General features: G+C 38.1%; 1 protein-coding gene across 1 annotated transcript in view; it reads right to left on the bottom strand.

The window, feature by feature from the left end:
• Window positions 1-15,575, bottom strand: part of KANSL1L (KAT8 regulatory NSL complex subunit 1 like) — a 61,262-nt gene that overhangs the window by 29,231 nt on the left and 16,456 nt on the right. The window contains exons 3-5 of the mRNA XM_058809713.1: window positions 9,909-10,050; window positions 6,195-6,392; window positions 2,891-3,012 (exon numbers count right to left, since the gene is read on the bottom strand). Of these exons, the coding sequence (XP_058665696.1) occupies window positions 2,891-3,012; window positions 6,195-6,392; window positions 9,909-10,050 (462 nt within the window). The remainder of the gene's footprint in view (window positions 1-2,890; window positions 3,013-6,194; window positions 6,393-9,908; window positions 10,051-15,575) is intronic.

The following is a 15,575-nucleotide window of genomic DNA, read 5'->3' as shown; positions in this document are numbered from 1 at the left end:
TTTTTTAAGGCTTGAGAAAGAAATACAAGGTTTATAGTCCATGGAAAAGATTTCTTAAAATACTCTCTCTGAATTCTCAGAAACATTTTCTAAGTCCGATGGTCCCAAGCTCAACTTGTGGATTTCCACATACCTCTCTCTTAAGTGAGAGACAACTTAGACAGGTAAATTAGAATAAAAAGCTCCTCAGCCTGGCTCTTTAACTTCTGTGATTCCTGCCTTTGTTCTGGTGGTCTGCCAAGGCCCTTGGTAATTTCCCTGCAGTCTCTGACATCTGCTGTGTTTCCCCTCCTGTGCCTTGCAGCATTGCACCACTCCAGTTTCAGATGAAGAGATCTCCTCTTGTGGTCTGGAGCTCCAGTACATGGCAGGGGGGTTTTCCTGCCACTTGTATAAAAGGTTTCCCAATGAAGCTCTGATTTTTAGTCTGAGTATTTTTCAACATGTGATTCTACAGAAGAGCAAAATGAACCACAGCCAGATGTGAAAGTCATAAATTTGCTAAAATGCTCCTTTCAAAGCTCATAAGTTTGCCTGTCTTGCTCCTAACCTGCACAGCAAGCCATCAGACAGGCACTATTTGTCCTGAAGAATTAAATTTTTTCCTTCCTCCCCCTTCATAAGAAAGTGGGTATCACTTAGGGAACGGCTTCTGTGAGCATCTACCTTCATGCAATGCTTTGCTTTAAAAAGCAAATTTGTATTTGCTTTTTAATCTTGGCACCTAGATTCAACTGAGCAAGGAAAAGAACACCAAAAAAAAAGCACTAATGTAATTAGGCCTTGACAGATGGCAACTCAAGGTTACCCACATTTAATCAACCAGGAACTGTCCAAGCACCTCCACTTCCTCTGTGAACAGCCCAGTAACCAACTGTACTGCAACCCCACAATTACCAACCCCAGAGCATCTTGTGTTTAAACCTACTTTCAAATGGAAAATTGTGGTTTTCACATCAACAGCCTACAACTAATTTCAAGAACTTGCTTAAGTGAAAATTGCTATGATCTGTTTTTTCTCCCTCTCAAAAAGAAAAGAATCCCCTTATTTTTCATTTGGTTTTGATTTCTGCTTTCTGAAATACTGAATACAGTCAGAATGGACTCTAAAAAAAGCAAGGGGAGAAGCAGCTAAGAATTAAGTTAACTGCAGCAAGTTAATAATTAACTAATAAGTTAATTCAATTAATTGAACACACAGCTACTACAACAACAAAATACCACCAAAAACCTGAAACACATTCAAAAAAACCTCCAGAAGTGGGAGGCAGTGAATTTCTCTGCAGGATTCTCATGCTAACCACTCTTTTTCATGCATCTTTAATGAAAAATATTTATTGGCAGATTTCAAAACACTTCATAAGCAGTAAAAATTTAAAATTAACTGTTTAACTCATGTTTAGGACAGCATCTAGAAAGCCCTAAAACCTCTCAAAGTCCCTTCCAACACCTACCTTGCCAAACTCCAGTTTAGAGCTATGGCATTGAGGAAATCTTCCAAGTCCTAACATTTTTCTTGGACTTTTTTAGGTCATGAGTAGAAAACAACCAACCTTAGAGAGTGGTCCATGAGCAGTGTGTTACTCATGAAATGGAAAGACCAACTTTGGACTAATAAATAAGAAGAGAATTGGCTTGAAGTTACATCATTTGATTCTCTCATCATGAAGTTAACTTCCTACACTCCTGAAAACATTTTTAAAAGCAGGAATGCTTCCTCATATATCCTATTAAAAAGTCAGGCTCAAGACACAGGCTAAATTACTCTCTTCTTCCACACACCCATCTCTATTAGCAACTCTTATTTCAGGGCTCTTTTTAGTCCACATCTGAGAGGAACCTTCTGATTTTCTCCTACATCATCTGTAAACATCAGGAGCAGGGATGCCACAAGCCAGGACTCCTTCATCCTTAAATTTAGGGCAGAATCACACAATCACTGTGGAACAGAAGGCAGCTAAAGGAGCTGCCCATCCAAGCTGCTCACTATAATCTCTTAGTGGGAGGCTCCAGCCTCTGCAGCAAAGCTGGAGCAGACGGTGTGGCCAGCTCTTCTTGGAGTCAGGAGCCAGGGAATTATGCTGCACACTGCCATAAACACCCCAGCTCTACTTGGAAACAGTTTCTTCATCCACCTGATCTTAATTAACAGCATCCTCAAAACTCACACTACAAGTATCCAACACACCTAGATTTTTTTTAACTGTATTCAATTACCTTAATCATGTTTTGAAACTAATACTTATTACAGCTTGTACTGTACTTAAAATCTTTGAATAAAAGAGAGAATTACCTAGCAGTATGGACTAGCACTGAGAAACATTTTTCTAAAACATTAATTTCAACCTATAGTCATCCTGAAAGGTATGTCCACCCAGAACAAAATACCTTGAATGGAAAATAGTATCTGCAAATTCCTGAAAATGTGGGTGGCAAAGATAAATTTGGCCTTTTATTGAAGACTGATCTGCTTAAAATTAATGAAGTTGCCACCCTGACACTGACCCCTGCTGAGACACATGACATTGCTTATGTATTCTACTAATCTAGTTTGTCAGTTTTCCAGAAATAAAGCTGCACTTGTTATGACAGAATGCATTAACTCTCAAACAATCACACTTAATGTGTTCCTATACTCTTTCACTACTTCACAGATTCATCTTCCAATAATAGTTAAATAGTTATAGTGACTATACATTTATGATATTTTTAGGAACAACACAAAACCCTACTATTTTCAACCTTACAATCAAGACTTGACTTCTCTTCAAGCCTGCAGAAAGCAGCTCTTCTTTTCTTGTTTAATGCCGTAATGATTATGAGTTCCATATAGATAACTTTACCAAAAGTTACTCACAAAAAAACCCCAAACTAGCACACTGTCACCCACCTGAAGGAGATACCATTGACCAGCTGTCTGTGTCTACAGGTCTTGGATGAAAGAGATGAAGAAGCTGGAGACAGATTGAGTGGAGCAATAAGGCTGCTGATGATTTCACTTAGTTGTGCACTCTGGAAAAAAAATTAAAATTAAAGGTAGTCAGACTTATCCAGACTCAACAGCTCAAAGGTCCTGGGTTCTTGTTTTCCTACTTAGGATTTCAGTCCTGTACATCATGGAATAATTTAGTTTCTTTCTGTGAATAACCATGGTGGCATGGTTTCCTTTCACAATTATTATGTTCAACCCTACCAAAACCCACATAAAACACCAACAAAACACCACCACAACCCTGAGCATTGTTTATACACTTGAAGTAGTACCCTGAATACATCAGTGACCTCAGTATTGTAACCAAAGGTCTTTAAAAGGAAAAAAAGAAACCAGAACACTTTTACAGCTGATATTACAACAGCTGCAGCCAGAGCTGCTAACTGGCCATTTGACAAGCATTTCAACAGGGGGAAAAAAGGTCAACTGTCTTTTCATTGTACATTTTGTTCACTCAAAGTGTTTTTGTTCTTAAAAGAATCCTCTTCATTGCTTATTACAGGTTGACAAAGGTGTTTTTATAAAAGGAAGTGTAACTAACTACTTGAGGATTATTGTAATGACAGACAGAATGGGGAAGATCTTTGCCATCCTCAAAAATAGCAACAAGAGGCAACCACCCTGCCACCCTGTTCTCCTGCAAAAGAACCTGACTTTAAAACTGACCCAAAACAAATGAAACAAATGTAGCCAATTTGTTAAAACTAAGAATTTCTCCTTCCAAAGCAATGAATTGTGGACTGACTCCAAAAACATTTCACAATGATTTTTTGTTTTAAATGTCAGACCTTAAAGGCTATTCTCACAATAAATGTAGTCTGCTTAGAGGAAACTGTGTTCTGCACACTGAACAGAAATTAAATGTATCTGAAATGGCATACTTTTTTTTTTTTAAAAACCCAACCTTCTGCATTACTTTGCTGGATTTTCAGTCAAAACTCTGAATGTTTAAAACATGAATTGTTAGAGTTTATCTAGTAAGTTCTCCTTACATTTTGATTTCACATTTATATTTATGCAGAAAGAGGAAGAATTTTTTTTGTTTTATTACAACTCACATATTTTCTGTTAACATTTAGGTGAGGCAGTCAGGTAAAAATTTCACATCAGAATAAAAAAATCAAGGATGGATATTAAAGCATAGAAATAGCAAGTCTATTATAAAATAACTGGGTAAAGCAAACAAGATGCCAGTAAAATAGTTACCAGATTGATTTAAAAAGCTCAGCAGAATTCATTCTGTATGGAGTGGTCTCTACTGAATATAAGAGTATTAAAAAAATAGGCAGACTTTCAAAACACAAAGAAAAACATACATGTAGCCAGGAAAAGGACTTGAAAACAGTGTTAATAAAAATTGCCAGCCTTAGTCACTTTTATTCTACATGACTTTTCTTTTGGTTCACAAGCAAAATTCCTTATTTTTAACAAAGGAATACTTTAATACCAGGCTGAGGAATTCTGTGGGAATATCTGTAGATGTTCTTCAGGCTGCAGGACTGCTGCTCCTGACACTGAACAAGAAACTCAGACTTTCAGAGTTAAGAACAGAACTGGAAGTCAAAAATGCAATCAAACTCCAAGGTTTTTAGTGGTGTAAAAATGAAGAAAACCAAAGTGTTGTGTGAGATGTGTTAGTCCACTTCCATGTAATTTTCAGATCATTAAAGTTCTTGCACCCCTTGGACCAAATTTGTGGCTACTTGGGGACCAGGAAACAGAGCACTATCCTTTGAATTGTCAAAAATCTTACTGAAAAGTGTGTTAAATTCTCCAAGCTACCATTTAAAAGAGGGGCCATTCATCACATTCTAAAAATGCTCTTTGGGTTACCTTGTGCAATTGCCTGCACTGAGCATATAAAGTTTCTGTTTCATTACTTCCTCACTCCTGCCTGTGGTGATAAAGATTTATCAACCAGGGGAAGCATTTTAAAAACAGGAAAGTATGACTGTCAAATAAGGAAAATTGGCACAGAGATTCAGAAACAGGCACTAGTATTTAATGCTATTACTTATACCCCTTTTAAAAAATGTGTTTATGACCAGGAGTTTATGTAGAGCAGCAGAGCAACAAATTAATGCCCCACAGTGCCTTTGTTTTACACAAACTGCATAAATTCATTCTGTACAACAAATTTCCAGTATCCCTTTCAGCAATGTGATCCTACCACATCCTTTATGTACTTTCAAGCAAAAGAAAACCTTGCTGGATTCTACATAGTATTTCCTGGAATCAACCATGGAAACAGCCATTTTTCACACTGCAAAGCAAAACTCTGCTCACAACCACTGTAAGTAAGCACCTGGAATTCCTCAGCTCCAAACCAGAGTCCCACAATGTTTGAAAAGGCAGATGAACAATTGTATTCTGCTGGAGCTTTATTTATTTTTTTTTTAATTTCAAGTGCAATATATCTCTGCTGTCAGCTGTTCTCTTTCATCTCACATAAAGCTGTTCCTGAAACAACCTGTGGAAACTCTACACTGACCTGACTATAAAGCAGGAGCACGTTTGTGGATGGTTCTTAGAGGCTGTTCTGTGTCCCTTGGAGGGAAACAATGTGGTAACACAGACACATCAGAAATAAAAGGTTAATTTGTAAACCTGCTGTACAGAGTAGTTATTTAAACCCTTCAATTAATCACCACCCAATCCCAGGACTGCAAAATATCTTTCTTTTTGGGAGTCATCACCATGGAACCTCCCTATTTCTGAAGTCAATCGTTTGGCTTCACTGATGTGGAAAGAAAAACTCCACAACTTGTACAAGTTGTAAAGTTGGTATGATTTATTTCAGCACTGTTCCCCAAGGACATGCACACCCCTGAAAATTCTGAGTTTACTTTAAAAGTATAAAAGACATATGCATATGCATTACACTGCCTTATCAATTTTATGAGCCTGTGTAGTTTTTCAGTCATGTAGTTGTAATGTAATGTTTGCAACCCAGATTTAGTATTTTTGTTTGTTTCAGCCTCAAGGTTGGTGGGGCCTCTTCTTATCTCTCTTTAGTTTGGATGTTTGCACTCTTTTATAAGTGGTCTTGAACATCTTTTGCTCTCTCTGCAGACCTTGTTGTGAGTACACAAGTTAAAACACTAAACAAGCAGATTCTAGCTAAATCTAAAACGGATTTTTATTCCCAGTTAAGTTTCCAACCCCCTGTTTGAACTGCCAGCTGAGTTTTGTTTTACTTTACCTGTTTTTCTATGTTTCGTAAAAGCAGAGTGGGACTGCTGGGTGACATTTCAAAGTCATGCTCTGGCAGAGAATCCTGGCTCTCAATGGCAGCTTGGCAATTCCCTGTGGCGTTTAATAAAGCTTCTTGCTCTGTCAATTGGATCTGCTTCTTCAAAATGTCTTTTGGAAATGGGAATTCTTCTAAGACCACCATCCCCTAGACAACAGCAATTGAACACGGTTGGTTGACAACAGATTAAGCCTCCTAAATAATTTTTAAGGGGCAGTCAAACCTGGCACATTCCTCTTAAATCCTCCTGATGATTTTCAAGCACTTAGCTAGATTTTAAATACACTTCATAGCTAAAATATGGAAATAATAGGCATTAAAAAAAACCTCCTGCATCAATTATGCTACTCCTTGTAACAGCAATCCCTCCAGTGTTATACCACTGCTTAAACATCTGTGCCAAAATTCAAATCAGAAATTCATACTTACTAGATTATACAATAATTTGCCTGCTGATTTAAGAGGAGGTTTTGTTGTCTAAAAAATTATCACCCTTTGATTTGAACTTGGTTTTAGTCTTTGCAGTCAATAAACGCTGCTGGAGACATTCTGTAGTGCTCTATTTCTCTTATTTCTATCCATGTTCTATGCAAAATATCAAGGCTGTTATTTTTATGTAGTAAAAATGACACAATTCTAAACACAAGCATTTAAAAATTTAATAACTGATTTTTTAAGGTGAGCATTTTTAGTGTTTCATAATTAAAAGTAACTATCTTAAATATTTCAGCACTGTCACTACTTTTCAAGACCATTTTCACAAATGTGGTGTACCATCTAAAGCACCACCTAATAAGATAAATATAACTTTATATGGTAGGGAAATAACAGAGTTTCATAAATGGAACTAGGAAAATAATACCCCTATTGTGTTTTCCACATGACAGATTAGAAAAATGGAAGTCTCTGGTATAATCCTAGGTAATGTATCAGTTGGTTTAAAAAGATAAAATATTAAACAAAATAAAAGCAAAAATAACCTTGTGATAGTCAAACCCAGTCCTCAAATAGTTCCTTGGTTTGTTATTATCTTGAGCAAATAAATTTAATACCAGAAACAGCTATCAAATCTCTCCAGGCTCTTTTCAAAGAGAAAGGGAAAAAACTCATTTGCTTTTAAAGTACCAACTGTAACTCAAATAGAAAGCAGATATTAAAAGAATGGGATCATTATAATTCTGCCTCAAATCTGTCTTTCTAATGAGAATATTCCACTCAACCAAAGGACAAGGAAGAATGCTATAACGTGAACACAAGGAAGCCATGCTGCTATTTCTTTAACCAAGTGAAATTATCTTGCTCTCACTGTGCCTAACTTATTCCATTGTTTGAATTATCAATTCAAAGTGAGAATAAAGATGTTCTCTAAAAATAAACAAAGGTGCTCGAAAATTTGGTTTAATGCCTAAAAAAGGCACAAAGATTCTGAATGTCCTTCAAGTCAGTGCTGGATTTTCCACACAGATCATCACCTGCACTTTTCCATTTACAGCAGGTGGACACAAATCCAGACCAGCAGCATGCTATGGGCAGTACATTCAAGGAAATTCAAGCAGAGAACTAATTTTTGTGTGCCACAACAGGAGGACAAGCTACCTCAACAGCTTTAAACTCCTTTAGAACTTAGAATCTTCAGGTCTTTTTAGTAAAAGGATTGTAGGTCATGACCACAGAGAGTCTAAAAGGTCTAAAACCAAAATTCTGAGGTCAGAGGAACAGGAAGACACAAATTAAAAGTGTTGAAAAGAGGGACATGCACACACATATGCTTCCAATGGAATTTTATTTTTTGAAGTTTTAGAAACTTGTTTACCAAGCATGGAAAGAGGAAAGGAGAAAAGGAAGAGGGAAACTGACAGAGGGTATGGAAGGGGAGAGATGGACTAGGCACAGAGGAAAAGAGGAAGAGTAAAGAATTAGAAGACAGGCTATATTACAGGAAATGGGTTACAATCAGTAGGTTTTGGCAAAGACTGCCTTCCTCCCCAAATGGAATTGTTTTGTTCTGCAGATATGGATTTTTTTTTTTAATGAAAGGACTCTCAAAGACCCAGAGGTGCTACTTCTGTGTCTGCAGAGATGGAGAAGACACACTGTAGCAGGCCAGGAAACAGCCCACAAGTTACTCATGTCCCCTCCTATTGCATTATGGTGCTCAAGGAGAGGCCTTTTGCTTGAAATTGTTGTTCCCTGGCTATGAATCACATTTTTTTTCCATTCCAAGCACATAAAAACCACTCTGAAACCATTAAATAGCATACAAATTCTAATGACATTGTGTAATTCCTCTGTAGCCAGTAAATAAAAACAAAGAGCTCTTCTATCAGCCCACATATCCTTCTGTAGCTGCTGCACTGCTGTACTATAAATATGTACACAAATAAAAATCCCATCTGAAGAAAAGAGGTGCTTGCTTCACTATGGGACACAGTGCCAAACACTAAATACCACAGCTGGTAAAATGGACATGGAGCTTCAGAAAAGAATGTCACTGAAAATCTCCACCAGGAAGATGATTTGGCTCCAAACTAACATACCACCTAATGAAAATGTGTGACTAAAACCATGTTTTTCCTCTTATTTCTCTGATGTTTATTTCTCAATCTCCTGTAGCTCACCTGACCTATGGCATCACAAAGGCTGACAGCTTTTGGGTGTAAGAGTGTGCATGTATCTGGTATTTAGGGCAACACCAAACCATGGGCATTCCCACCCTTCACCAAAATATAAAATCTCCTTACACAGACACTTAAACAAAGGCTCTTCATTTCTTTGTAAAGAAAAATCTGACCAGGGACAAGATGGATATGAAAGGAAGGGCTCTGAGGGCAAAAAGGAGCTGGAATAATTCTTTATTTGTTCAGAGGGAAATGCTCTCTGAGGTGATTTTCCTCTCCTTTTAAACTCCCTCTAAGTCTCATGTTCCTCCACATAAAGTCTGAAGCATCTTCTTGCTCCTCTCAGCGGTGCTTATCTGATCCCAAGACACACCAGAGAACCCACATGGGGCTCACTGATGGAGAGACAAAGAGCCCTGCTCTAAAACCCCTCACTATCAAACCACCTCACACAGGTTTGGCTTCTTTTTGTCAGAATGACCTGAGAAACCCATTAAATTGATAGCTACATTACTAATGGTTTAGGAATGTCACTTTCCCACTGACTAGGCAGCTCAATTTACAAAAACTAGTACATGAATTACACACATTGGAATTTTAGTAATTATTAATCTTTGACCTGTTCAAAGTGCTGTACAAACATTAACCATCTAATCCTCAGAATAAACATGCACTGCAAGAAACAAAAATCCCACCCTGAAAGGCCACAGCACAAAAACAAATAACTGACCATCCCACCTGAGAAGGCAATCCCACCTCTCCTGCAGAGGGAAAAACCAGTGATAAATAGTACTGTGTGCTGGGCCCTGAAAGCCACTAAAAAATCACTATACAGGTACAAAAAGGTAAAAGTTCCCAAATCCCAGTCCTATATTGGTGCCATATTTTAGCTCCTGATGTCTTTCCCAGGTGGGAGCCTGCAGAGACACAAGAAGTCTAGGGCAAAAAAAAAAAGAACAGCAACAAGGAACCAAAGACATAAATATTACAGAAACACTGTCCAAAGATGATTTGAAAAGCCCATTTGTGAGCTTCCAGACAATACCTTGGTGGCACGTATCTGCCTGTGAAGGTCAGTTAGTTGTTGGATTTTGTATTCTAGTTCTGAAATCTGGGCTTGAAGCCACGTCCAACGGCTGCCAATTCTAGCTCTGTCTGCAAGCCACTTCCATTCAGAAGTATAGCTGCTGTGAAGACAAAATGCTGGTTAGTCCAAAAATAAAGATAACCACATTTGCACAAGAACATTTTTGACAGCTGTTCTGCCTCATGTTGCAAGCATCTCAGTTGCTTTCAGAAGATATCTGATTATACCCATCCAGTTTCACATCAGCTTATTTCTGCAGCAACAGAACTTGCCCAAACCAGTACAGCCCATGCTCACTGGCTATTCCCACACTAAGCTAGTTTTTTGTTCTGGATTATAAAACTCAAGAGCTGGATAAACTACCAAACCATATCAGTTAAGGCTGATTACAGATGTGTAAAGAATTCCAGTAACTCCACCAGCAAGAATCCAAACTCTTACACCATATTTCCTCCCACAAGGTTTCACAAATATTGTTTGCTAACAACTGGAATCTAATAAAACATCAAGCAGCAATGACCAGCTAGATATCAGGTCACTGCCCAAAAAACCCAACTAAGTAGTTTAAATTTCTTTTATTCAAGTTTTTTTAAAAATATCTGTGTCAGCTTACTTTAGTCAGATCACTCTTACTACTGTTTAAAATAGATGCTTTTTAAAATACAAAAAAAATATGCCTCCTGGTATTTGACATTGTGAACACCTTAATTTTATCATGCTAAATTCATCACCGTTATCAGCAAACATTACTTAACCTCTGTATTAAACAAATGAATGAGGAAACCGTACCATGCAACAAACAATCTGAATATTCAATAAGTTTAAGCAACACAGACAAACAATGCAGTATTTTAGTATGGAACTCCCCCTACTATCCTAGCATTAACTGAGTTAATTTATTTACAGAAAGCAACTGGTGTTTTTTTTCCCCAGTGAAGCTTTCAAGTATTTTGCCACAGCTGACTTAAAAAGCTGTAAAAACAAAAATCAAACTTGTAGAAAAGAAGTGCTTTTCCTCAAGTTCTTGTGATAATGACTGGATCTAGATCCTTGATGACACTGTAACTTGTGCACATGCAGAATACATCATCTCCTGTTCTCCAGGCAAGGAAGAGCACTGAAGTATCACAAAAGAGACAAGAAACAGCAGATGCCAAATGAACTGGCATAGGAACATAATACAAGTGTAATTGTTTTGGGCAGAATTTTGTGTCAAGTATCTCAACAACAAAGAAAGATAATACAGCAGAAGATGCTACACATGTCCTGGCATGAGTAGGGAATCATCAAATTCGAGAATCCTAACATTTTCAAGGCTAATATTATAAAACATAATATAATTCAAATTTCAGAACCTTCAGTCTAGTTTAGCTATCATAAAGAGTAAGGATAGACAGTTTCTGGTAGATCACCTCCAAAATATATAATCTTCTCCCTTTTTAACATAAATTACCCTCCCACATAATTTATCACCAGTTTAAAGTCTCTCATACACAGAAAAAATGAACATATGAAATTATGTGACTGAAACCTCCTATTTAAATACAAACTATGAGGAAGAAATCTAGATTACTATCAAAAAGAAACTCAAAGAACTCTGTAAATATGTATGATAATAAACTACTTGTATTTTACATATTCTACTAGTAATTTCCTCCTAGAAAAAAGGCATATGATGTCATCTTGTGAAAATCTATTCTTCTGGCCTCTTTTTATTTATCTTCCCATTATTACCAGCAAAGAGTAAAAAGTCCCAATAAGTTATGCTTTAACCAGGTCTTCCTGACAAGAACTTCTCTGGGATTGACATCTTTTGCATGTTTGTGCTCCTGAAAGTCATAAAATACACTTTGCTGGGAAAGGGAGGCAATGTGAATTCCAAGTTTTTAATTAAATGTGTTCACACAAGCATGGTGGCTGAGATAGTTAAGACTTGTCTCAGGACCCTGGTGTGGCAAAAAGCTAGTCCTAAAAAAGAGCTGCTTAATGAGTCTATAATAATCCTTTACTTAATAAATTTAACCAAAAAAAAAGTTAAAGAGGAATAAAGAGCATAGGGAGAAAACCCCAAAGTTAAAGAGGAATAAAGAAGATAAGGGATAAAAGCCCAACTGCAGTATTGAGGTGTTTATTTCTGCTCCTTTCTCACAAGGCAATTGAGGAGATGAACAATGAAATCCCACAAACCAGGACATGGTAGAAAGACAGAAAGAAAGAAAAGAAAAGAAAGAAAAGAAAGGAAGGGAAGGGAAGGGAAGGGAAGGGAAGGGAAGGGAAGGGAAGGGAAGGGAAGGGAAGGGAAGGGAAGGGAAGGGAAGGGAAGGGAAGGGAAGGGAAGGGAAGGGAAGGGAAGGGAAGGGAAGGGAAGGGAAGGGAAGGGAAGGGAAGGGAAGGGAAGGGAAGGGAAGGGAAGGGAAGGGAAGGGAAGGGAAGGGAAGGGAAGGGAAGGGAAGGGAAGGGAAGGGAAGGGAAGGGAAGGGAAGGAAGGGAAGGGAAGGGAAGGAAGGGAAGGGAAGGAAAGGAAAGGAAAGGAAAGGAAAGGAAAGGAAAGGAAAGGAAAGGAAAGGAAAGGAAAGGAAAGGAAAGGAAAGGAAAGGAAAGGAAAGGAAAGGAAAGGAAAGGAAAGGAAAGGAAAGGAAAGGAAAGGAAAGGAAAGGAAAGGAAAGGAAAGGAAAGGAAAGGAAAGGAAAGGAAAGGAAAGGAAAGGAAAGGAAAGGAAAGGAAAGGAAAGGAAAGGAAAGGAAAGGAAAGGAAAGGAAAGGAAGGGAGAAAGAAAGAAAGAGAGAAAGAGAGAAAGAAAGAGAGAAAGAGAGAAAGAGAGAAAGAGAGAGAGAGAGAGAGAGAGAAAGAGAGAAAGAGAGAAAGAGAGAAAGAGAGAAAGAGAGAAGAGAGAAAGAAAGAAAGAAAGAAAGAAAGAAAGAAAGAAAGAAAGAAAGAAAGAAAGAAAGAAAGAAAGAAAGAAAGAAAGAAAGAAAGAAAGAAAGAAAGAAAGAAAGAAAGAAAGAAAGAAAGAAAGAAAGAAAGAAAGAAAGAAAGAAAGAAAGAAAGAAAGAAAGAAAGAAAGAAAGAAAGAAAGGAAAATAAATCACAGCAACAGATTCACCTCCCAAACCAGATCCAACAGCCTGGGGATGGAGGTGAGCTACTCTCAAGCAGACTGAGGAGGAGAGGGAAGGAAGTGAGTGAGAAGAAAAGCAAGGTGTCCTGTACACAGCTGGGGAACAAGAAGCAGAATGGAAGGGCCAGAACTGGCCTCATGTCACCTACACTGCATGAAATCAGTGTGGCATAAGGGAATCCACAAGCAATATCAAACCTCAGCAGAAGGAATGTTAAATGTTGTAACCTCTGTGTATTACTGTCTTACACATAAACAAGAATCCTCTGCAAAGCTGCATCACAAGTTCTTTTTTTCACTTTTTTTTCACTTAGACACAGTATTTAATCTTGAATTAACAGCATTCACTGGTAAACATATTAAGTACATTTTTGCTTCATTCCAAAACACTATGCAAGTATTTCCTAAGGCTTTAAATTCTATATGATAATTTAAATAACAGCATTTAATTACACTGTGTAATAATGTCCTCAGGCCCCACTCTAAGGAAAGGTTTTCACCAAACCAAGCACAAACATTTTATGCTCAGGCCAAAGGAAGCAATTTTAGCTTCTCTGTCCCTCCAGGCTGCCCCAAGCCAGAGCCTGCTCAAAGGCATGGGCATGGATTGACATGGATTAGAGAGCTGCTCCTGGTTAATTTTAATTTTAGGGGCAGCATGACTGAAGCAAGTTTAGGTTTAGATCTCTTGCCCGGTTTTGATGTGCAGCACACAGGGTGAGAGACAGAAGCATTGCTGAACTCTGTTCCCATCCCTGGCACTCCTATCTGTTTGATCTTGCATTATTTTTAACCATCTTTTCCTCTAAGCCTATTTCTCTACAAATCTTTTAGTAAAGCTTGTAACTTCTAAGGAAGATAAAATCACTATGAGCTATCCTCACACTCCTTTGTGTTCACACACAAAGTAGTACAGTCACTCAAGTGACAAATGATAACCTATTTCTGCAACAAAACCAATCCAAATCAACCCTGAAACAAACCCCAAACCTGGGTAAATCTGCTCCTGCTGGACAGTAAAGTTTAACATTCACTCAGTAAAGGAAGTTGTTTCAGGGTGGCTTCAGAGAATTCATTAACTCTGCAAACCCAGAGAAGAAGAAAAAAAAAAACAAAAAAAACCCAAAAAACTAAGCACAGTTACAAAAATAACCAGGCCTGTCATGGAGGAGGAAGTCAGAAGCAGGTGCTAAAGTAGAAGCTCCTGCTCTTGTTTTCTGTTGGGAATGAGACAAGAAAAAAGATGTTTCTGTCTGTCCCACTTCCTGTTTGCTCCCTTTATAAATATCTTACTTGGTTTCTGTGCTTTTGACTTTAAGATCATACATCCTTACCAGGAATTCCAAAATCTTTGTTCTGCTAGCAACTCAGTATAAACCATGTAACACTGGAAAACTTTGTCATGTTCAGTACTGTAGCACAGTGGAATATTAAATTTGCATATAGATTTACTGCTCTTGCAATGACTCTAAATGTGCAGATGATCTCCTACATTCATCCAGGACTATTAGAATTGGAAGAGAACACAGCAATACTGATTTTGTATAAATAAAACATCTAATTTAAATTTCCCTAAGAAAACATGCTGGAAATGCATCAGGGGCAACTTGTTTCAATGCAAAATACCTGCCTACATTTCTGTTTTGGTTGGACTGCAAATCAATCCTGCACAACTTACAAGAGAAGGAAAGAAAAGACATGCAGCAGAACAAACATGGCACAATGAGCACAAACACAAATGCAAACTAAGTATGATCATAAATACAGCTGGGAGCCCTAGTACAGCATCCCAAAGTATGGGAGAGAGTTCAGCTGGGGATCAGCAGCAACAGCAGAGGCAGTGTAAGTATTTCATGCTCCTTGCTTCTGCTGAGAGTGAAGAGGCAAGTAAAGAGCACTAAGTAATGCTATGGCAGTCAGTAGTGCTGCTGGAACTGCAGGAAGTTCCAGCCATGTCCTAAGGACAGAATGCACAAATGAACCTCTTAGCACTCTCACCTTCCTCAAAGAGAAGCACTGAGAACAAACCATGGTTTTACATGACCAAACCAACACTGCAGAACACAACAGGACTCTCAAAGTATTTCCATTGTGTTTTGGGTGAGATTTATGTTATCCAATAGCTAAGATCAGCTTGTCCCAAAAAATAAATGCAGGCAGCCTAGCTGAGCAAAAAAAGGAGCAGCTAACCAAGATAAAGTTGCTGTGCTACACACACTGCTGGTTGGGGTTTGTGCGTGGGTTTGGGGTTTTTTGGTTACAGGAGACAAGAAGAGGTGGAATTTCAACCTTAGAGGCATATTTTATTTTTATGAGCAAACAAAACAATAAGCCTGAAAAGTGTTCATAAATGATGGAGAAACACAGTGGTGATTAAAATGCACAAAACACACAGAACCTGGGACTGACAGTAAGTATCCAGGAGGGTTGGTTCAAGCAGGTATGATAAGCACAGGAAGGAGTGTGCAGCCCTCTGACCATGGCAAGATTCTCCACAAGTCATGTCA

This window comes from Ammospiza caudacuta, chromosome 8 (assembly GCF_027887145.1).
Source record: "Ammospiza caudacuta isolate bAmmCau1 chromosome 8, bAmmCau1.pri, whole genome shotgun sequence".
NCBI classification, from domain to species: Eukaryota; Metazoa; Chordata; class Aves; order Passeriformes; family Passerellidae; genus Ammospiza; species Ammospiza caudacuta.
This window is presented reverse-complemented; position numbering and strand designations above follow the sequence as displayed.